Source organism: Capra hircus, chromosome 16 (genome assembly GCF_001704415.2).
Source record: "Capra hircus breed San Clemente chromosome 16, ASM170441v1, whole genome shotgun sequence".
Lineage (NCBI taxonomy): Eukaryota > Metazoa > Chordata > Mammalia > Artiodactyla > Bovidae > Capra > Capra hircus.
Window position 1 is genome coordinate 41,891,678 of NC_030823.1, and position 23,204 is coordinate 41,914,881.

At 42.9% G+C, this 23,204-nt stretch overlaps 1 protein-coding gene across 2 annotated transcripts in view; it reads right to left on the reverse strand.

The window, feature by feature from the left end:
- Nucleotides 1–23,204, reverse strand: part of UBE4B (ubiquitination factor E4B) — a 122,056-nt gene that overhangs the window by 16,507 nt on the left and 82,345 nt on the right. For both annotated transcript variants that reach the window (XM_005690715.3, XM_005690714.3), the window contains 10 exons: nucleotides 22,920–23,036; nucleotides 22,723–22,821; nucleotides 22,237–22,350; nucleotides 20,418–20,616; nucleotides 19,139–19,277; nucleotides 12,760–12,859; nucleotides 10,972–11,099; nucleotides 9,541–9,639; nucleotides 8,595–8,830; nucleotides 1,972–2,098 (listed from right to left, as the gene is read on the reverse strand). In XM_005690715.3, coding sequence (XP_005690772.1) covers nucleotides 1,972–2,098; nucleotides 8,595–8,830; nucleotides 9,541–9,639; nucleotides 10,972–11,099; nucleotides 12,760–12,859; nucleotides 19,139–19,277; nucleotides 20,418–20,616; nucleotides 22,237–22,350; nucleotides 22,723–22,821; nucleotides 22,920–23,036 — 1,358 coding nt within the window. The remainder of the gene's footprint in view (nucleotides 1–1,971; nucleotides 2,099–8,594; nucleotides 8,831–9,540; nucleotides 9,640–10,971; nucleotides 11,100–12,759; nucleotides 12,860–19,138; nucleotides 19,278–20,417; nucleotides 20,617–22,236; nucleotides 22,351–22,722; nucleotides 22,822–22,919; nucleotides 23,037–23,204) is intronic.

Sequence of the window (23,204 nt, forward strand, 5' to 3'; positions counted from 1 at the left end):
ACCCACATCGCCGCACAGAGCCACCAGCCTTGACACAACTCGATGCTGGGACCCCCGCATCTCCCCTTAAGATTTTGTGATTCTTTTATATTAATTGTGATAAGCTCATTCCAGCGATGTGCTGGAGCCACCTGGCATGGTTCCTCAGAGTCATTGCTAATAACATTCTAGAATTCTGTGAGCAAATTCCCTTGGCAGCTTTAACTCTGGCATCAGTGGAAGTACTTACACCCTGGAAAACCAGCAAGTGCTGACTTCCAGCACCCCCAGCTCCAGAGAGTGGGTTACTAGCACTACCCTGGCTCATTCCCTAAATAATTTTAAGTAGAGAAAACACTCTTCCAGGCTAGAAAAAATATGCTTAAGCTCACCAAGATATAAGGAAAGCACAAATACCCACATATAAGAGATAAGAGAACTAATGACACAATCAATCATTTTTATAAAGAAAGACACACTTAGGAAAAATTGGAAGCTGTAATACAGTTAAAGTATGATACTAACGTTCTTTATAGAAACAGAAGCTTCCAATCTTCAGAACTGTCCTGCAAATCCTATTATAATGGACAGACTACCTGGTGAGCTGAGATGGCTTGGTCCATCTATTAGATTCTAGACCCGTCAGATTAGGAGAGAAAAGAGGAACTACTCTTCAGGATCTATTGCTGAGAAATCAGAGGGCAGCAGGGCCTTGCCTTGGGAAGACAAGTACCTGTTAACAAAGGCAGAGACCTGAATATCAGGAGACTGGAAATTCAGAATGAACACTCCTAATCAGCACCATGCAGATTGAGCTGTAGGCACGCCTGGTCTCCTAAGCTCACTGCAAGCTTTTGTTGGCATATACTTCTGAAAACAAGAGCAGCTCATGGAAAGAAAGAACTAACCTAAAGGGCTTACTTTGTAGGAAACTATCAAAGAAATGGCTACTCCTCTGGACATACTTCCACTGTTAAATGGTAATTCAGTTAACAAGTGACAGCTAGGCTTGATCAAGGATTGAATATGAGTTGCAAATATCAGAGTAGATGGGATAAAATTTCTTCTTAAGACTAATTCAAGAGATCAACATTTTCATCTACTTTTACTTTTAAAGCACATTAAAAATTTTTCTTTTTAATTGGAGGATAATTGCTTTACAATGTTGTGTTGGTTTCTGCCATACAGCAACATGAATCAGCCACAGGTATACACACATGCCCTCCCTCTTGAACCTCTCTCCCACCTCCCACTCATCCCCCTCCCCCGAGGCTGTCACAGAGCACCCAATTTGAGCTCCCTGCGTCAAAGATGTGAGCTTGCTGCGTGACGTAGCAAATTCCCGCTGCCCATCTATTCTACACGTGCCAGTGGATGTATTTCAATGCTGCTCTCGCAACTTGTCCCGCCCTCTCCTTCCCCAACTGTGTCCACAGTCTGCTTGCTCTCTGTGTCTGTGTCTCCACTGCTGCACCTTTAAGCAACTTAGATGTCCAGGTTTAAGCAGTCACTGAAACTTCAGATTGGTAATGAGACAAACTTCATCAAGGTCTAGGCCCTCCCTACAAAGAACATCATTTCAAATGACGGCCTTCACACTAGCTGCTTTTGAACCTGAAGTCCTCCTAACGCTTCTAACTCTAAAGCTTGATTTCAACATATTCAAAGAGTGCTAGAAGATCCCATTTCAGCCATTCTGCAAATTCATGTAATACTGTAATCAAGAAAGACCAAAAAACACAACACTTCATCTCAGAATAGATTCTGTCTCCATGTATACTATGCCCAAAGTATCTTGACAAATCTAAAATTCAGCAAAGTCTGGCAGACAGAGATTTTGATAATCCTGCTCACATTTAGCAGAACCATCTGGAAAACTCAGAGGAGACTAACCAAACAGTCTACAAGAACCAGCTGGGAAAGCTTTTAAGTGGCTGTTCGCCTTCTGATTTGCAAGAAGGCAAGTGGTGAGATTAGGGGCCCAATACTCACTTGAACTCCTCCATAAAGGTGCCGTGGTGAGCTATGTTTTGCCAAAGGCTTTTAAAAATGGTGCTAATATGATAGCGAATGGTGAACTTGTCGTAGAACTCACTGGTGGCGCCGGTGTGCTCAACGTCTGAAGAAGAAAGACAAGGGACTGAAGGATATAGACTTTCTTACCTTTCTAAAAGCAGCTATTACTGCTATGACATTAATAATATGAATCTGCAAAATCAGAGATGTGATACAATTTTGTTTCTATCTCATACCTAAGGCAGAAGAGAAATTATAAGTGGTTTTGAAGACAGACCTTCACAGTGAAGGAGGGCAATGACACAGTAACAAAATGAACCGGGAAAATAGTCTGGGAAAATCAATGGGCATCACTGGGCTAGCATCACCAATGACCAGAGCTGAATTACCATACCTCTCCCAACTGTTACTAGTTTATAGGAACTCCACAACACTTCCCTGAGCGGGTAAAAACAACTGGGTTAAATTTTATTAAGGGTAACATATCTATTGAATGTGACTATCACTTTAACTATTTTTGTATAACTGACATTTTAAAACACGTATCAAACTAGAGAAAAGCACAGTAAATCTCTATGTATCTCTATATACTCATCATTCATTTACCAGTTATCATGATCCCCGTAGCTTTTAAAATGGAACAAAGATCAAACTTCCTATAAAAAGACAAACAGCTTAAGCATGAGAAATTCCTGAACTCATGACAAATTTTAAAAAGAGGGAAAACTGCCAGGTAAAGACAACGGACTTAAGGAAAAGATGCAAGACACTACAAACCCACGTGGGAATAAAAACACAACATGTTCAGAGACTGATCTCCAAGGATATTCATTAAAGTACTATTTATACAGAAGAAAATATAAATAATCCAATGCCCAAGGGAGAACGCAAAAAGGTATTTGTGATATAAATCTGTCTGTCAATGCAGCAGACACGCGTTTAATTCCTGGGTTGGGAAGATCCCCTGGAGAAGGGGATGGCAACCCATTTCAGTCTTCTTGCCTGGAAAATTCCTTCACCACAGTCCACGGGATCAAAAAGAGTCAGACACGACTGAACACACACACATGCACACACAAATAAAGCCACAGGCCAGCAAAGAAAATACACAATCTGAGTCCAATCATATTAACAAATACACACACTCGCACGCGCGAGATGCAAGCTGACTGGAAAGACACAGAGCAAAATGTTAACAGAGATTCTGAGTGCAGACATTATCAACGAGCTTTATTTTCTCTTTGCTCTCTTCTGTATTTCCCAATGAACACTTAATAGGGACTTAAAAACAAAAAAAAGTTATTTAAAGATAAAAGGATAGTACCTTAGTATGAAGATCTAAAAGCACCTTTCTTTAAGCTGAACTAAGCATCGTTTTATTAACTGTATAGAAGTGTGAACTGCAGTATGGAGGGCTGACTTAGCGGAGTCTAAGGGAGAAACACACAGGGGGCTGACACAGAGCCTCGCCTATGCTCTAAATGGCCCAGAACACCTGTCCTGTATCCTGAACACAGCAGAGACTAAGTCATGACCGTGAACTTAGGACTCATACATCTCTTCCAACATTAAAAAAAGCTCATTGCTAATGTTCCCTCAAAATTGCATCAGTCCAAGATATAATCCCCAAGTCCTAGTTCTTTTTTTCCCCAAACTTTAAACCTTTTATTTTGTATTGTTGTTCAGTAGCAAAGTCGGGTCCGACTCTTTGTGACCTCAGGGACTGTAGCATGCCAGGCTTTCCTGTCCTTCACTATCTCTTGGAGTTTGCTTAAACTCATATCTATTGAGCCGGTGATGCCATCCAATCATCTCATCCTCTGTCACCCCCTTCTGCATTTGCCCTCAAATTTCCCCAGCTTCAGGGACTTTTCCAATGAGTTAGCTCTTTGCATCAGGTGGCCAAAGTATTGGAAAATAACCAATTAACAATACTGTGACAGTTTCACATGTACAGCAAAGGGACTCAGCCCTACATAATATGTCTACTCTCCCCCAAACTCCCCTCCCATCCAGGTTGCCACATAACATTGAGCACAGTTCCCTATGCTATACAGTAGGAGCTTGTTGGTTATCCATTTTAAATACAGCAGTGTGTACAAGCCCATCCCAAACTCCCAAACTATCCCTTCCCCTTGTCCTTCCCTACTGGCAACCATAAGTTCTTTTTCTAAGTCCGTGAGTCTGCTTCTGTTTTGCAAGTTCATTTGTATCATTTCTTTTTATATTCCACATATAAGGAATATCATATGGTATTTCTCCTTTTTTGTCTGTTCCAAGTCCTATTTCTAGAAAGCCTGCAGAGATCTAGATCTCTGCTTCCTGCTCACAAGCCTTCTTGATTCAGTAAGCTGCCAGGGCCCTCAGGGCCTTTCCGTGTGCTGTTCTCACTGCCTGCCACACTGTGGCTGAGATCTTCTCAGGGTTCCCTCTTTGGTTTTGTTCTCCATATCACTCTAAAGTCATCTTCTTGAAGACCTGACTGTGCTTCTTTTTTTTTTTTTTTCTGACTGTGCTTCTTAAAAGTAACACCAGGCTGGTGACACTTCCCTGGCGGTCCAGCGGTTAAAACTTTATGCTTCCATTGCAGAAGCTGTGGGTTCAATCGCTGGTCGGGGGACTAACATCCCATATGCCAAGTAGTGCAGTACCCACCGCCCCCCCAAAAAAAAACGTAGCACCAGGCCCTCCTCTCACACCCACTCTCTGTATCTTATTTATTGGTTCCACATCTGTTCTCACGCCAGAATGCCTAACTGGCAGTGACAGGGGTTTTGGCGTTCGCATGGCTAGGCCCAAGTGGCAACATGGGAGTTGATGTGTAGCAGCAGCTCCATGCGTATTTGCTGAGCTGGTGATTAAGTCTACTTGGGCTAACACTGTCTTTGCTGACTCAGATCAGCTTGGGAAAGGGAATGGTCTTGAAGTTGTCTTGGTTATCAGTGTTCTTCCTGGTTCTGAGTAGCCACGTTTTGATTGCTAGTCCTTAAGTACCACCTTTGCTCTAGTACAAATAAAATACTCTTTTTTCCAAAACGGGTTTCCCTGGTGGCTCAGTGGTAGAGAATGTGCCTGCAATGTAAGAGATGTGGATTTGATCCATGGGTCAGGACGATCCCCTAGAGTAGAAAATGGCAACTCACTCCAGTGGTCTTGCCTAGAAAATCCCATGGACAGAGGGTCTGGAGGGCTACAGTCCATGGGGGCTGCAAAGAGTTGGACACGGCTGAGCACACTCACACACATTCTGAAACTCAGTTTTATTTCTGGAACAAACATTTGACCTTAAGCACTATCTGAGCTAGACCCTCTCTGGGGTTTAAAAGAGGAGTGTGTTTCAGAGATCAAGCTCTAATTCATGTCTGAGAGCTGGCTGTGCTCAGGAGCCAGGACCTAAACCAGCAGGACTTAATGTGGATTTGCTGGACACGTGGGGGAGTGTCTGCCATGCCCGCTGTGGGCTCCCCAGGCGCCGGGCCCCGGGGAACAGGTGGAACACCTGCGCTAATGCCCAACTGCTGAGGTCGCTGCCACTCACTGGCTGCTGACCTTCAGTGAGCTTCTAGATGCTTCTAAGCTTTAGTTTCCTCATTTGTAAGAGGGAGATATTTATAGCACCCATCTTGAGGACTGCTGTGGGGATTAAGTGAAAGGATCAGTAAATATTCAATAAGCAGTGGTTATTATTAGCACGGATATCATCTTATCATCTACTCGTGATTACAGAGGTGGCCCAGGGCCAGAGGGCATGCTGGTTGGTGGCCAGGGAGAAAGGACACCCACCCATCCTCCCACTCCTGGAATCTTTATGGTGCCCCCCTGCCACCCCGCCCCCACCCTGGGCCTCACAGGCAGGAGGCCTAGCCCTGTCCTTTATCCCAAAGCCACAGTGACAAGCCCAGGGCACTAACTGAGTACAAAATGCACTTAACTAAAATCTTTTTTGTCTTTTCAATACCAACAACACAAGTTTACTGTAGAATAATGAAGACATTAGATAACTTTTTAAAACAGAAAAATAAAACCACCCAGAATTTAACCATTCAAAAACAAACAACTCACTGTTAACATGCTGGTGCGTATCTTCCCACACTTTTATCTGTAATATATATTTGTGTACCAAAAGGTGGTCACAGTTGACAAACTGTCCCATTAATGGCACTTTCTTTTTATTACTTAACCATTTAATATAACTAACATTATTTTTTATGGCTCACATGGACCCACTGGATGGATAAATGATAATTTATTTAACTGACCTACCCCTGGCAGGAATTTCTTTTTAATACTTTCACTATTTGTTGCTGCTGTTATTGTTTAGTCACTAAGTCCTGTCTCTTTGCGACCCCATGAACTGCAGCACACCAGGCTCTCCTGTCCTTCACTGTCTCCCAGAGTTTGCTCAGATTCAAGTCCACTGCGTCAGTGATGCTATCTAACCATTTCATCCTCTGCCACCTCCTTCTCCTTTCGCCTTCAATCTTACCCAGTAACAGGGCCTTTTCCATTGAGTCAGCTCTTCCCATCAGGTGGCCAAAGTATTGGACCTTCAGCTTCAGTGTCAGTCCTTCCACTGAGTATTCAGAGTTGATTTCCTTTAGGAAATCATTTGAGCATCCAGATTCCAATAACCCCAAGCCTTTTCCCTTGGTTCCCCCAGCCCCAGGGACAGAGAATGGCTGCTTCCAACACAGATAATCTGTTACTCCAATGTTCCTTATTACTATTATTTTTTGGCTGTGCCCCACAGCATGTGGGATCTTAGTTCCCCAACCAGAGATTGAACCTGTGCTGCCCAAAGTGGAAGCAAAGAATCTTCTCCACTGGACTGCCAGGGAGGTCCCCAGATAGGAATACTCAAGTGTCTGGTGTGGATGGCCAATTTGCCGTCCAGAAAGGCTTTACCAACCTACATTCTTAGTTTCACAGCATTGATTCTGCATACTAGTGACAGAAGGGCTGAAATAGGCTTTTGCAGATTAGTTTATTTTCCTAAAACCATTTTAACACTGGGTATTCAAGTTTGATAGGTGAAAAGAGGTACCTCATCATTTTTTTTTTTTTAAAGAAATTTAGGATTACCTTCAATTCAGTGAAGCCTGACCGGTGCAGGGTACCATATGGGGTCCCGTTCTGTAAACAGCTGATGCACCAATTGTACCTGAATGGCCCATGGTTCTCTCCTACCAGGGATAGGAGGTAAGAGAAGGACAGGCAAACCAAGCAAGGGCCTTTTACACAGGAGTGCTCTCTGCTGTTGCCAAGGTGAGCATGTTAACAAAACTTCAAGGGGCTTGTGGACTTCTTTAGGTTCAAGAGGATACAGGTAGATTAGGGAAGGAGAGAAATTTCCAAGAGATGACACAAGGTAATAGTGACCAAGTGGAAGAAGACAGACATACTCTTGAGCCTTAGAAGCAGAAAGAAGTATGGGCACCATCTCAAAATAAGCAGGAGCAGGTCTTGATCAACTGAGAAGGGATGGCTGTCACTGAACACAGAAGAACTTTCAATCCCCTGCTGCCTCTGTGAACAGCAAGGGACTGTGCTCATGGAGGCTGGGGTTTCTTTCAAGAGCAAGGCGAGCATATTCTGCTAAATGAGTGCCCAGAGCATGCTAGGTTCAATAGAAGGTAAGAAGGCAGACAGCACACTTCTTTTCCTGAGAAATATACAACTGGAGAAAAACTGTCCCATCAGTACAATCATGTGCCTTTGGTAGAGAACAGGTGAATGCAGCCCACAGGTAACTAACTGGCTTTATGAAAATACATCTGCAGTTGAAAAGCCAAACTACGAATGGAAACTCAGAACATAGTTCAACCAGAAGAGGAAGACCTCCTTGCAGAGTGTCCGATACGTTCTCATACCTTGTTCACCAGTGCTGCCCAGCACCTAGGACAGTGCCTGGCAAAGAGCAGACATTCGATAAATGTATAGAATTAGTGAATCAGTGAAGACTCCCGGAGATCCTCCTTCCGTTGGTTTGGGGGTGGTGGTGGGGGGAGGTCCCAAGAATAAGCACTCTTAACCAGCTCCCTGTTTCACCCCCAGTTTTGAAACTCTGTGTTTGCAAAACTAATGTTGTAAGTTAGAAACTAAAATGAACCGGGTGGGGCTCCCCTGGTGGTGGCTAGGAATTCACCACCAATGCTGGGGACATGGGTTTGAAGCTACTGAAGTCCATGTGCCCTAGCCCCTCCACAACAAGGGAAGCCATTGTAACGAGAAGCCTGAGCACCGCAGTAAAGAGCAGCCCCCACTTGCTGCAATTAGAGAAAGCCTGTGTGCAGCGATGAAGACCTAGCGCAGTCAAACATAAAACGAGTCAGGCAATTTCAGATAAAAACGTCAATTTGGTCTCAATGTAACCCCTCTACCTTTTTATAGATTCAACTGAATTATCAGTGACTAGTATGTGGTCAGTGTAATGTTTCCACAACTCGAGCGGAAAATAACCAACAGTTTTTGTACTGCTGACGGTGGATTAGCGGGTGATACTTCTATGTGGACACTAGGAGATTAGGTAGCAGGTTTAGAACAACTTTACCTGCTGGTTTTAGACAATCCTGCCCACCTGTACACACCAGGAACATTACCTGTATAAAACTTCATCAGGGAAGGGACCAACAACTTGGTGGAGAGGGGATGGTTCTCGATCATTTCAAAAAACTTCTGGGTCCTTGGCTGAACAGCAGGGTTGGTCATGAACATGACTTCTACCAGTTTGGCCACCAGATATGGATTTCGGATGTAGTTCTGGTTACACAACATCACGACGAGGAACATCACAATATCCTGAGTGCAGGGCTCGTAAAGCACCTGAGGAGAGTATCTGAAGAGAGGCGAGAAGGACAGGTAGTGAAGCTTCGAGAGGCTCAACGTGGGTGGATGCTGCTGACTGGGCGAGGAAGGGGACAAGGTCGAGGAACCAGGTTGCTGAATTTCCTTTAATTTGTTGATTTTAAGGTGACTATTCACATTATAACTGGGTAGGATTTCAAACCCACTGTGTCTATTGGCCACAGCATGTTACATTAATTTACGTCTTAGAAAATAAACCAAAGCTACAATTAAATCATAATTTTACAAAAGATCTTCACAACCAAAAAGACTTAAAAAAATATTTTGATGGAGTTTTTATTTTTTCAGATTTCAAACACTACTTATAAACTCAACTTATTTCTTTGTAAGCTGTCTCTAATTTTACAGTTGAGAAAAATATTGGTACAAAATACAGATGTGGGTATTTCTGGCTTTGAATGTTCACTCAGATAGTTATAAACTGTTTTCTCCTTCTGTTTCTCAGAAACGCATACTCAGTTATTAAAAATTCAACTCAATTTTCACAGAGTATATTATTACTAGCATTGTTAATCCTGCTTCTGTCTTGAGATATTATTGGAATTGGCTTAGTGCCACAGCTGGATTTATTTTTCCAGTCTCTGGGCAGCATTCAATGGCATCAAATGGAGGTTTGTAATACAATGTGTCCATTAAATATAAATACATATCAGAAATATGTAATATGTGAATGGGACTTACTGTACAATAAAAAATAAAAATTCAGCAACATCTTCTACATAAAACTCAGGCAATGCTGCAAATACCTTGGGGACATCTGAATTTAAAGGCAGTGTTACACTGTCAAAGAGAGAAAAGTACAGGTTACAAAGTGAAACAGTGACACATCAAATTATGAGGATCAGAACACTACAATTACAATAAGCGGTTCATTCGGAAAAAGCTCTCATTTTATAAAACAACTAAATAAACAGTGCACAGGCAAAGAAACTGCAACCAGAAATGAACAGGGAATCATGAAGCTGGGGATGTAAAAGGTGGACATGAATGTTGTTCCTTTTCTTGGTTTCCTGTTAAGGTTAATGCAATAAATAAAACGTGAAGGAAATAAAAGTGTCATGTTTGGGCATTTTATGCAGCTCAAACTGTTTTAAGACAATACGGCTACACATTTATTTTTTTGCTTTTATATGTCTGAATTTCATCTTTAACACTGCACATAAATGCTTTCGCATTTAGAGGCAAAATGCAACTTTTGATTCTTTGGAAGCCATCTGCTTTATATATTCTTCTTTCTCTTCCACAATTCTTTATATGAATGATTGTAATCAATGCCATAATCTATACCTATATAGACTTTGAGGCTTCCCTGATGGCTCAGTGGTAAAGAACCCATCTGCAAATTCAGGAGACCTGGGTTTGATCCCTGGTTCGGGAAGATCTCCTAGAGAAGGAAATGGCAACCCACTCTAGTATTCTTGTCTGAGAAATCCCATGGACAGAGGAGCCTGGTGCGCTACAGTCCATGGAGTCGCAAAAGAGTTAGACACGACTTAAGAGACTAAACAGTAACGAATATAGATTCTGAGGATTGGCAGAACTGGTTTAGAATTCCAATTCTTACCATCGGGGACATTTTTACTTTAAATACTATTTTCCATTCCTGCAGCGGGCTTCAGCCAACCTACCCAACATTGATGATCTGGAGATTTCATAATAACCATAAAATTGTAACAAAGCAAACAAAAATGGCTGTATGGAGGAGCTGTCCAGGTGATGATAAAGAGATCCATGATGTTCTCGGTTCATTCTTGGAACTGACTAGGGATCTGGCTGGAACCAGTGCTTGGGGGGACCCAATATCCTGTTAATCCCAACTTTTCACTTCCGATTCATAGATTTCCTTTTTTATCAAAGATTTTATAGCCAATTTTCAAAAAGCACTCTCTCAAAATTAACCTAAGAAATGTTGACAGTCCTTCACTACTATAACTAATTTCAGAGAAAACAGCTATTAACATTACTACTTTCATAGTCTATCTAAGTACAATCTGGAAATGCATTCCTGATTACATTATCCCCTGTCTTAGTTTTGGGTGTCAGCTCTGTAGAGCAATAAAGACAACACGGCCTGGAAGAATGGAGACGGGGGAGGAAGACAGAGCAACTCACTCCGGGTAGGCAGGGTCCAGGAGGCGGAGCAGCAGCTGAATGAGAAGGCCGTAGAAGTTCAGACATCTTCTCAGAAAGCTCTCATCAAGCAAGCCAGCATCAGCACAGGCCTTGCATCGTACCAGTTTCTGTGGAAGCAGGTATGACCCCATTCATACATTAGCTGGTGGCTAAGTTCCTATGTGTGGTCACAGGCAGGGCATGGGCGAGGAGATGGGAAATCTAGGCTCCAGGGAAGCGGTCCCCCACCTTTTGGGCACCAGGGACCAGTTTCGTGGAAGACAGTTTTTCCACAGAGTGGGATGTGGTGGGGTGGGGATGGTTTGGGGGTGATTCGAATGCATTACATTTATTTTGCACTTTAGGTTTATTATTACATCAGCTCTACCTAAGATTAGGCATTAGATACAGGAGGTTGGGGACCCCTGCTCTAGGGCTTCCAGAGCATTAGCACTAACAGGCTGCAAGATGCTGTTTGTGTCTCAAGAGCTTCCTCTGCTCTAAGAAGGTGTGCCATGCAAACTACTGGGCATAGTTTAGTGATGAAAAGACTAAGTCATCACTGTCATATTTGAAAACCTTGACGAGGGAGACCCTTTGGAAGTCAGTGGCGGTTACTGAGAAGGAGCCTGACATATTCACATCTAAATTCCAGGTCAGTACTTATGCTCATCTTGGGCAAAATGCTTGTCCACCAAGGGTTTAACACCCATCTCAGAGGATCGCTGTGAGTTTAAACATCCACGTGCACACACATTACATATAAATGTCAACAGTTTACAGACTTCTTGAAACCTCTCTCTGGAGTGCTTAAGGGGTCTATAGACCCCAGAAAAGAGTCCCTGGTTTATTCTGCTTCTCAAAGAGGTTTCTACTCCATTAGTAAATAAAAGTGATATTTTTAACTTGTACCAGAAATCTAAGTCAGGTAAAATTTCTACATATCATCCTACTAATCAACAGAAAACACAGACAGCTAACATTCAGCTTTGTAATCTGAGAAAAATGAGCACATTTGCTGTCTGCGCTTCCCTTGTACAACTTTAGCTGCTGTTTGTTTTAGCTATGTTTATAAGCTTCCGTATATGTTTATACGGGCTTCCCACACAACTCAGTCAGTAAATCATCTGCTTGCGATGCAGGAGACCTGGGTTCAATTCCTGGGTACGGAAGATCCCCTGGAGAAGGAAATGGCAACCCACTCCAGTATTCTTGCCTGGAGAATCCCACGGACAGAGGAGCCTGGTGGGCTACAGTCTATAGGGTCGCAAGAGTCAGACACAACTTAGCAACTAAACCACCACCACCATGTTTATAAGCAGAAATCTTCCCGTCTACAGTTAGGTTCTATACAATGGATCATTTTCAGTTCAACGAAGAATGAGGGGCAAAGGAAAGATAAGCTTTCCACTACCACAAATCCACTTTGTCAAACACGAAGATGCGTGGCTGGACAAACTGGAGTGTGTGTGTATCTGGGTGTGGAGTCAGGGTTAGTAGAGGGGGAACATCTTGCATGAGGTAAGGAAAGGGAGGTGATGTTCAAGGATGATAAAACCCATTAAGAATTCATATCATTACTGGCACACGGCGTATGCACTTTCAGTCCTGAGATTTAAGTATACATAGAAACAATCAACAAGCATTTAAATGTACCATTTTTATCTTGAGGGAAATAATAATGAGGAAAAAATGAGGACATTAAACTGTTCATTCAAGGCTCATATTCTGGTGGGAAAATTCCTATTGTGAGGCTAATCCATAAATTACCCAGTTAACTATACAGACCTTAAGCTGAGTTTTGCAGCGTTTCAGCATCTCACGGTGTCTGGTTGCCAGTGGGGAGTCTTTCCATTGGCTTTCATTATTTTTCAGATCTTCCACAGTTCTGAAATTAAAGACTAACAGTTAAATGAAAGAAGACACACAGATCCATCATCCATCATATCTATTTATCTTCACAATTTCACTGACTCTCAGACACATATCCCCTCTCGCCGCCCACACTACATAAGCATCACCAAAACCGATGGGAAGTTATGGTTATGTTGGCAGCATTCATCTTTTTTATTGGTTCCCAACGTAATATCTTAAAGTGCACGGCATTTTAGATTTGGTGAAATACAGTAATTATTACTTTTGGAAAGAAATATTCTTGTTTTTCTGGGAGGGAGAAAAAGAAGTCTCCAGAAAATTCAAGATTATGATGCCTACTCAACTACCCAAAGCAAAAGACAACTCAACTAAGCATTTTTCCCTCCGCCTGGAATGTTCTTCTCTAAGGTTATCTCTGTGACTTACTCCTTCACGCTCTTCAAGGTGTCTCCTCAAATATCACCTGTCATTGAGGAAGAGCCTTCCCTGATCATGGAATACGCTGCATATTTTAAAGGCTGGCTCACTTAACACATTTCAACCCATTCTATCAAAACATTATGTAGAAAACTACACAACGATACATACACATTTTCGTATCATTGATACATATATATTTTTTTAATGTGTGGTTGCTCTGGGCCTTTGTTGCTACATGCGGGCTTTACTCTAGTTGTGGCGAGCAGGGGCTGCTCTCTAGCTGCAGTGCGTAACTTCTCATTTCGGTGACTTCTCTTGTTGAGGAGCACAGGCTCTAGAGCACGTGGGCTTCAGTAGTTGTGGCAAACCGGCTTAGTTCCTCTACGGCATATGGAATCTTCGTCTGCCCCCTGCACTGGCAGGTGGATTCTTATCCACTGTACCACCAGGGAAGCCCAGTGATATATTTTTCAAAAGTATATTTTTGCTTGGGGCTGGTGCATGGGGATGACCCAGAGAGATGTTGTGGGGAGGGAGGTGGGAGGGGGGGTTCATGTTTGGGAACGCATGTAAGAATTAAAGATTTTAAAATTTAAAAAAAAAAAAAAAAAAAAAAAAAAAAGTATATTTATTTCCCAGACTCCCTTGTGGCCAGTACTTCTGCACATGTCCTAGCTCCTACCAAGATGTGAGCCCTCATTGGAGGCGGAAGTACATACAGTGAAGTGACAACCACATGGGTCTTCTGGGAGCACAGTGTAGAAGGGTTTTAGCTGAAATGCTGGCAGAGTCTAAAGTTTGAAGCAGCTTCCTGGCAGGCCCGGTTCAAAGGAGAGCTCTGGGAGTCCTCTTTTCCAGGCCTCCTTCAATACACCAGGTAACAGCCTTTAATAACCCTCTTTCTGCTAACCTCAGCTAAAGCGGATTCTTTTGTCTACAGCTGGAACATGACAACAGCAGACAGAGTAACGCGTTAGTGCCCCTGCCCCCCAGCTTCCCAACCACCATGACCAAGACGTCACAGCTCAATCCCAAGGACCTGTGAATATGTTGCCTTACATGGCAGAAGGAACCCTGCAAATATGATTAAGGGTTTGGACTTCGAGATGAGGAGCTTATCTTGGATTGTCTCGGCAGGTCCCATGTCAACAAAGGGTCTGAGTGAAGAGAAGGAGAGGGAGTCAGAGAAGAGGGAGAAGAGGAGAGGTGACCAGTGAAGTAGAGGCTGGAGAGGGAGCAGGCTGAAGAGGCTCCCGTGGCCTGTGAAAATGGAGGAAGGGGCTGTGGGCCAAGGGGTCTCCAGCAGCTAGACAAGGCAAAAAAAAAGAGAGATTCTTCCCTAAAGCCTCAGAAGGAATGCAGCCTCAGTTTTAGGACTTCTGATCCCCAAAACCCTAAGAAAGAGGGTTATTTGTTATTTTAACACATCAAGGTCGTGATAATCTGAGCAACAAAAAGAAGCTAACATAATAACCTGTATGATTGTTGGCAGGAAGAGGTTACAGATAACAGACCCTCAAGGAAAACAGGCTCTGGGATTACTAGTTCTTCAACTGGGCTGCTTTCAAAGTGGTAAAGATTCAGTGAGCATTTGAGGACGTAACACTGGAAGCCCAAGATTCTCGGTGGAAAAACAGCTGCATGAACAATCGCTACTCATTTCTGGGAATGAAGAGATGGAGTGGCTATGTGTGAAGACACTGGAGCATTCACACGAGGAAACTACAGGTTCCAGGTTTTAAGATCTCACCTCAAGGAAAAGCTAGTGAGTCAGGGCGTTTCCAGGATGACCATAAAGAAGCAGAGTCTGGTCCATACAGAGCACCAGATTAGAACACAGACTGCATCCATAACCTCACTGGATCTCTTATTTGAACATCAGAGGGAAGGCCGGGATTCCAAGAATTCAAGCGGAGGGGTTCTGGAGACTCCAAGCACCCAACCCCACCTAAGTCCCCTGAGCCATGTTTGAGAGCAGCGGCAGCTCCTGTGGTGACTGTAGCTGAGGTGGTCACACTGCAGGATGATGCCAGTTTCCCTAAGGTCCCAACCCACCATACTTCATTGCTTCCACCACAGCTGGAATGAGATCACTGTCCTTAAGAGCCAATTACAGTTATGTTAGAAGAAAAAAAAAAACAGACTTGCTAATATGTTTTATTAGCTTCCTGTTGCTGCTCTAACAAATTATCACAAACTTACTGGCTTGAGACAACACAAGTATAGCCTTAGGATTCCAGAGGCCAGAAATCTCCAGTGGGTCAGCAGACATACATTACTTCTGGGGGCCCTAGGGGGGAGTGCTTCCTTGCTCTTTCCAGCCTCCAGAGGGGGTACGCATTCTTTGGCTTGTGGACCCACACCGCTCTGATGTCTGCTTCTGTCATCACATCTCCTTTCTCACTCTGACCCTCCCTTGCCTCCCTCTTAAAAGGACCCTTGTGATATAATGGGTCCACCCAGATAATCCAGGAAAATCTCCCTGTCTCAAGATCTCACATTCAATCACATGTGAAAAGTCTCCTTTACCATGCAAGGTGACACAGTCTCAGGTTCTGGGGGAACAGGATGTAAACACCTTTGTGTGCTCAGTCACACAGTCATGTCTGACTCTTCGTGACCCTATGGACTATAGCCCAACAGGCTCCTCTGTCCATGGGATTTTCCAGACAAGACTACCAGAGTAGGTTTACGTTTCCTACTGCAGAGGATCTTTATGACCCAGGGATCAAATCCGTGTCTTTCATCTCCTGCATCGGCAGGCAAATTCTTTGCCACTAGCACCACCTGGGAAGCCCAGTGAAAATCTTTGGGACACTATTATTCTACTACTACATATGCAGAAACAGAAATTCAGCAGTTAGTGAGGAATAGATTCTGAAGATCCTTGATCAGCAATAAAGCATCATGCTAACAAACTCCTATGTGGGGATAAATTCATCGACATGAATACAACTCCCAAAGGCTCTGGATTCAGTCTTATTCTGGGTAACCAGGACAGGCTCTGTGTGCCCAGCTGGTTGTCTAAAACCTAGAATTCACAGTGACCTCTGCTAAATGAAGTTGTCAAGAATTCCTTGAGACAATTCAGAGGAAGGAGTTAAAAATATAAGAAGATGGGAATATCAATGTAGATTTACTATATATGACTAGCTCAGAAAACCGCCCTCTCAAAACACACACATGCCCTAACCATGTCCTGGAAGACACTTCTTGTATCACAGCACTGAAAAATACACAGGTAAGGGGAACACCAACATCTGAAAGGCACTCACTCCCCCTGTAAGCTGGGAGTGCAGGCGGCAGATGGGGTCACTGAAAATGTATCCTCCAGAGTCGGTGAGAATGGTGAGACCACAGGATACCATCCATTCCAGGATGAAGGAACAGACATAACACAGTTTGAAATTTTTATAAGTCTCTCAATAACTGATATTGTAAGCTGATAAAAGCAGCAGACATAAGGAAAATCTGAACAAAACATAAACAAATGACTCAATTGATATATGTAAAACACTGCAACAAATGACACAGAAAGTGAGTTTTCTTCTTTTTACTTTTATTATCTTGACTGTGGAATCTTAGTTCGCTGACCAGACCAGAGATTGAACCTGGGCCCTTGGCAGTGAGAGTGAGTCATCCTGACCACTGAATTGCCAGGGAATTCCTGCAAGTTCTTTTCTTCTATGGAACTCTTACTAATTTAAATGTTGGCTACAAAGTAGATATCAATAAAGTACAAAGCACACAGCGGAAATCAGCTAGAAATCAATAACAAGAGATAAAGGCACAAATACTCCAGGAATCTGAAACTTAAAAAAAAGCTATCTTTATATAATCCACATGTCAAGATACTATGAACAACTTAATGCCTAAGCGTTTTGAAACTTTTAGATACCACGGGAAAACTGACACAAGATGACATGAAAATCTATACAGTCTTATATCTATTAACAATAAAATACCTAATTTAGAAGACTTCCCACAAAGAAAGCTCTAAGCCCAGATAGCTTCATCAATGCTTCCAAACGTTAAAGAAAAAAATAATTCTTATACAATAAACACCTCGAAAAATACAAAAAGAGGGAATATTTCAGAATTCATTCTACATGGCAAGCATAAGGTTGATAAAAAAAAATTGAGAAGGACTCACTTTTGGGCTTCCCTGGTGGCTCAGATAGTAAAGAGTCTGCCTGCAGTGCAAGAGACCCAGGTTTGATCCCTGGGTCAGGAAGATCCCCTGGAGAAGGAAATGGCAACCCACTCCAGTATTCTTGCCTAGAGAATTCCAAGGACAGAGGAGCCTGGTGGGCTACAGTCCATGGGGTTGCAAAGAGTTGGACATGACTGAGAGACTTCACTTAATTTTTAGCAAGAAAAAAAGTCATAGGTCAATCTTCTTTTTGAATATAGCCTCAAAACCCCTAAACAGAATATTAGCAACTGAATATCCAATGAAATATAAAAGCAGTAACACAGAGTTGAGTTTTCCCAAGAATGTAAGATTGGTTTGATATCAGAAAGCCAACTGATATAATTCAACCACATGAATAAAATAAAGGGGGAAAAAAAATCTGACCTCCTCACAGAAATGGAAAATGCATTTAACAAAAATCAACTCCAGTTAAGAACAAAAAACTTTTAGAAAATCACAAAATAAAAGGGAATTTCTTTAATCTGGTAACAGAAGATGTCCAAAAAACTTCCCCCATTAACTTGAATAAACAATTTCAAGAAAGCTATCAATATTTCTACTCAAGACTGTAGTAGAAACTGTAGCCAGGGCAGTGAGGCAGGAAAAAGAAAAGAAAAGAACTTCCCTGGTGGTACAGTGGATGAGAATCCACCTGTCAATGCAGGGGACATGGTTTGATCCCTGGTCCAAGAAGCCTGGAAGATTCCACATGCCTTGGAGCAACAAAGCCCATGAGCCACAATTACTGAGCCTATGCTCTAGAGTCCAGGAGCTGCAACTACTGAGCCCATGTGCTGCAACCGCTGAAGCCTGTGAGCCTAGAGCCCGTGCTCTACAAGAGAAGCCGCTGTAAGGAGAAGCCTACACGTGACAACAGAGTAGACTCTACTAGCTGCAACTACAGAAAGCCCACATGCAGCATGACATCAGCAGTCATCATGTACAGACAGCATGATTATGTGTCGGGAAAAAACACTTTAGAAAGCTACCAGTAATGACCAGAATTAGTAAGTGATTAATTCTACTTTAATTCAAGGCAGATACAGATACTACTACAGCACTCCTGGACTAAACAAACGGTAGAAGTGGCTGCTCCATTATTATTACAGATGATCTGTTCAAAAAAAGTCTGCCCCCTGTTCCTGTGGCTTTGGTTTGTTCGCAGGTGTTGATCCATGGAGAGAAATGCTCAGATTAAGAAAAATAACAATGGTGTTAATGAAAGGGAAATTGAGGCTACTATCTGGCCATTTTGGACTTCTTATGCCACAGGACAACATGCAACAAAAAACTGAATTATAATGTTGGTATGAGTAAATGATCTTGTTTATTAAGGGAAACCAGAATTACTGTTTCACAGTCCTGGGAAAGAAGGGTATGTCTAGGAACGAAGAGATCCTTTAAAGTGTCTTCTGATAATAAGATGCCCTTTAGAAAAAGTTCACAGAAGTCTCAACCACATTCCAAGGGTTGGGAACTCTAAGAAATCTAAGTCTGGGTCACTTAACTTGTAAAGAATTCTGGCCAACCAAGGACCATGGATGTGGTAGGAGAGACAGATGGTGTACTGTAACATACATGCCCCTCACATTCAAGTCTACTGGTCACAAGGAACTGCGTGCTTGTGAGAATGAGTGGTGACTCAGGCAGCCTCAGGACATGGCATCACACACATACCTATTGAGCTCCCGGATGGCCCGCAGTCTGCGGATGTAGCGACGGCAGCTGGGCAGAATTGAGAGGTGGTGGGCGTGCAGGGTGAGAAAGAAGCATTCCGTAGGGAATTTCGGCTCAGAAAATGGAGGCTGATCTCCATCTAGGAAAAAGCACAAAATCCCAGCAATAATATCTATCACATGACTATTAGCGAAGAGTGCAATTAAGAAGACAAAATTACCCTTGAATTTTCAAGAAGTTTCAGGACACTTTTAAAAATTAGACAGTATTATTTTAAGAAAAACAGATTTCCTGTGAGCTACATTTAATGGTCCTGTACTCTGCTCCATCTGATTAAATGTTTACACAGATGGACACTAATGATCTTTTGTGATGTGTCTTCCTGGTGTTTTTTTATATAAACATTTCTATTATTCAAACATCACTGTTATGGGAGGGAGGTTCAAGAGGGAGGGGTCATATGTATACCTATGGCTGACCTTGTTGATTTTGACAGAAAACAACAAAATTCTGTAAAGCAATTATCCCTCAATTAAAAAATATATAAAATTAAAAAAACACATCATTGTTAAACCTCAAAACGGTACTAAATCATGTAAATAAGCCAGTGTTGGACTTATTTAGGCGGATTTTTCCCCTCTACTCAGGAATCACTTTCAAACCCAGTATCTGGCAACATAAAATATGCTACCCATTTCTCTCGCATTTCTACTTTTCTGTTTTCTAAATTTCTGTTTCCCTAAAGAGTGAGCATGCTCCCTTTACTACTGACAGGTATGAGAAACTGCAGCCAAACTAAACACCTGGAAGGAAGAGCTCAGATCAGGGAGTGTGCTACAGTAAGGAGAGCTAAAAGCTCAGCTTGGAACACTTGAGCAGCGGCTGCAATTTGCTGACTGACAGCCTAGGTGAGCTGGGCACCTTCTGGAACCTCAGTCTCCTTCTATGTAACTTGTATGGAATAGCAGAGTTGCTATTCAGATATTAAAGTTCTCTTCCTGATAATCCCGTAACAGCAGTTTTAGGGGGATAGGAGTCAATGAAAACTGACCCTAAGAATGGAGAACAGGAGCAAGGGCAAGAGGGAGTTAGCGGTTGCGGGGAGTTGGGAGGTGACAGACAGGGACGCTCTAGCAGGTGTCAGACTCAAACTGTAGAATGCTGCTGAGTCCAAATGGATCCTTCTCATATAGGATGTGTAATCTATTCTTGTTTTTTTTAATTAAAAGAAAACAGAAGGGTGATGTTTTCATGACCTAACAGTGAACACATCACTCACAAAGTTCAGCCAGCCAGTCATTCACGTCTTCCATCGTTGCATTCACTCTGGTCTCGTCGTTGGGAAGCGTGATCCGACACCTTGGGTGGAAAATGTACGTGGGGTCGACTGTCTCTAACTTGATCTTTGTACTAAGTTGCTGCAGTACCCAAAGGAAATTCAGCATGAATCCGTCCGTTGACACCAACCTATCGTCTGTCTGTGAAACAGAAAGTACCGAACAGTCACGACGTGAACAGGAATTCTGGCACAATTTTATAAGAAAGAAGAGCAGATTTTCATCCTGAAGTCAGTGAGGGGACACCCACGTTGTCATAGAGCTCTGCTGGTAGGTGCGATTTGTTGAGTGTTAATCCCATGGACAGAGGAGCCTGGCAGGCTATAGAGTCTATGAGGTTGCAAGAGTCGGACATGACTGAGTGACTAACCACACAGCACAGCTGTATGTGAAGGGGTGTCCTCCACTGAATCTCTACAACAGCCCTCAGAACTGAGTGATATATTATTCACATTTTAGAGGAAGAAACTAAGGGTCAGAAAATTTACATGATTTACCCAAGATCCTCAAAATCAGTAAAGAGAAACACAATAAATGTCTCCTTTCTCTGTTCCTTCTCAAAAGCATTAGAACTAGTTTTAATATGACCACTAGACGAACAGCTTCTCGGGCTGACAGTGTTAGTGCAATCCTGCTTCATGAACATAGCACTTCTAATAATGACAGTTAACATCCGTGGAGTGTTCATGATACACTGGGTGCAATTCTAACAGCTTCATATACACTAAGTCCATGATTCAGTACTGTTACTATCCTCACTTGACAATGAGGAAATAGGGGCACAGAGGATATGCCCACTATCCCACTGTCCCACTGCTGGCTGATGATGGAGCCCCAGCTGGAAATCAAGGTGGTCTAATGCTAGGTCCACGCTCTTCTCTGTTTTTCCTTCTGAGTAGAAATTTCAGGTTGCTCATGAATAAAACAGCAAGGATGTCCTTTTAACTTCTCCACTCTGGTGAAGTGGTCTCAGTCACCAGTCCCTCATCAGGAACTGTGTCCTTACACTGAGTCTCCTAGGACTGGCTCCTGTACCCTGTCCTACATCAGCCCACCCTCCAGGCAGCAGCCTTGACGGCTTCCTTCCCAAAGATCCTCCTTGGTACGGCGGCCCGCCCCTCCAGCCCATGACTCCCCAGCTTCTTTCCTATTCACTATCCTTCGGTCACAAAAGCCTGAAAGTGGAGCTCATTCTAAAGTTGATTCATTCCTACCTTCATGCATCACCCAAATCTCGAAAGCTCTTTTCTCAGCCTTGTGGATGGCCAGCTCTTTCTTTCTATTTTTAAAACTTAATCTGCATGCAGGATTTTTAAAAAATTAATTTCATATTTTGGCCACTACTTCCAGCATATGGGCTCTCAGTTCCCCAACCAGGGATAGGGTTTGAACCTGCACCCCCTGTAATGCAAGCATGGAGTCTTAACCACTAAGATGTCAGGGAAGAAGTCCTCGATGGCTCTTCCTTCTCAGCCAAGTATTTAATCAAATGTCTTCTCCTTGGACACTCCCATGCCTTCCTTCTGGTGCCCCGACAGATACTTTCAAGTCCTCTAGCTTCCTTTATTGGCTTCATAGATTCCACAACAGTCTGAAATGATATATTTACATGTCTATTCACTGACCCTATAGAACATAAGCTCCATGAAAGCAGGAAGCTTGTCTCTCTGTATCTCCATTCCCTAGAACAAGGCTGGGTGGGAACTGAATGAGTTAGATGAATGAATTTAACCAAATAAAAGCAGCCTTAAGGAATCTTACCTGCATCTGTGCTTTCTTCATATTGGCATTGACGACAGCAGCCATGTAACTAAGAGCGGCCTCACGGGTTTCACCATTTAACAAGATACTATGAAGGATCTTGAAAAGCTCTTGCTGAAATTCATTTTATAAGGAAAGGAAAAAAAATGAAAACTTTGTTTAAAAAACGATTCCTTTCTGACTTCGAGGAAAGCTAAACTCCTTCCCACTTTTCTCCCTGCCCACATCCACTCATTGTAAAGAACTTGACTACAAGAACATGAGAAAAGTCCACATTATACTGTGTCCAGAGGATCGGCATGAAAGCAGAATGTGGAGTGGAGGAGGGAAGCAGTTGCAGCTTTAATAAAATAGTTTCTGCTATTTCCTTTCCAGGATAGGAACAAATTACCTGAATTACACTGCAATTACCCTCTAACTGTGCTGCTTTTAACTTCCGGAACTGAAAACATATTCATCTTTTGGATTCATTTTCTGAACACCTACCCTTCCCAGCTCCAAGTAATGCTGCAGCGACTGGCTCACCACTCGAGTGTTTTCCAGGGTAATGGCGGGCCCTGAGAAATATTTTTCCACCACCTTCGCCTGCAAAGAGAAAGCAGAAATCCAATCCACATATGACATACATTTGGGAAGGAATCTGAACATAAGAGCAGCAAGGTGCAAGAGGCTGCTATACTTACATCATCTTCTGCAAAGACGGAGAAGCTGAAGAAAGCCCCCAAGTACGAGAGTCTCTGCAGCTCCCGCCCAGAGCCAGGGCTTAAAGACTTAGGCAACCACAACGGCAAAGAAGCAACCTGGGAGGAAAACAGAAGAGGCCAGTGAATCAGCAAGCGAGGTAAACTAGAGACAAAGGGAGTTTCAAGCAGCCAGCCTGTTCAGTAGTTCTTAGCCACCGGCAAAATGGCTGGCATGTGACCTCCAAAAACACAAGGGTCACAGATATGTTAGGATCCCAATCCATT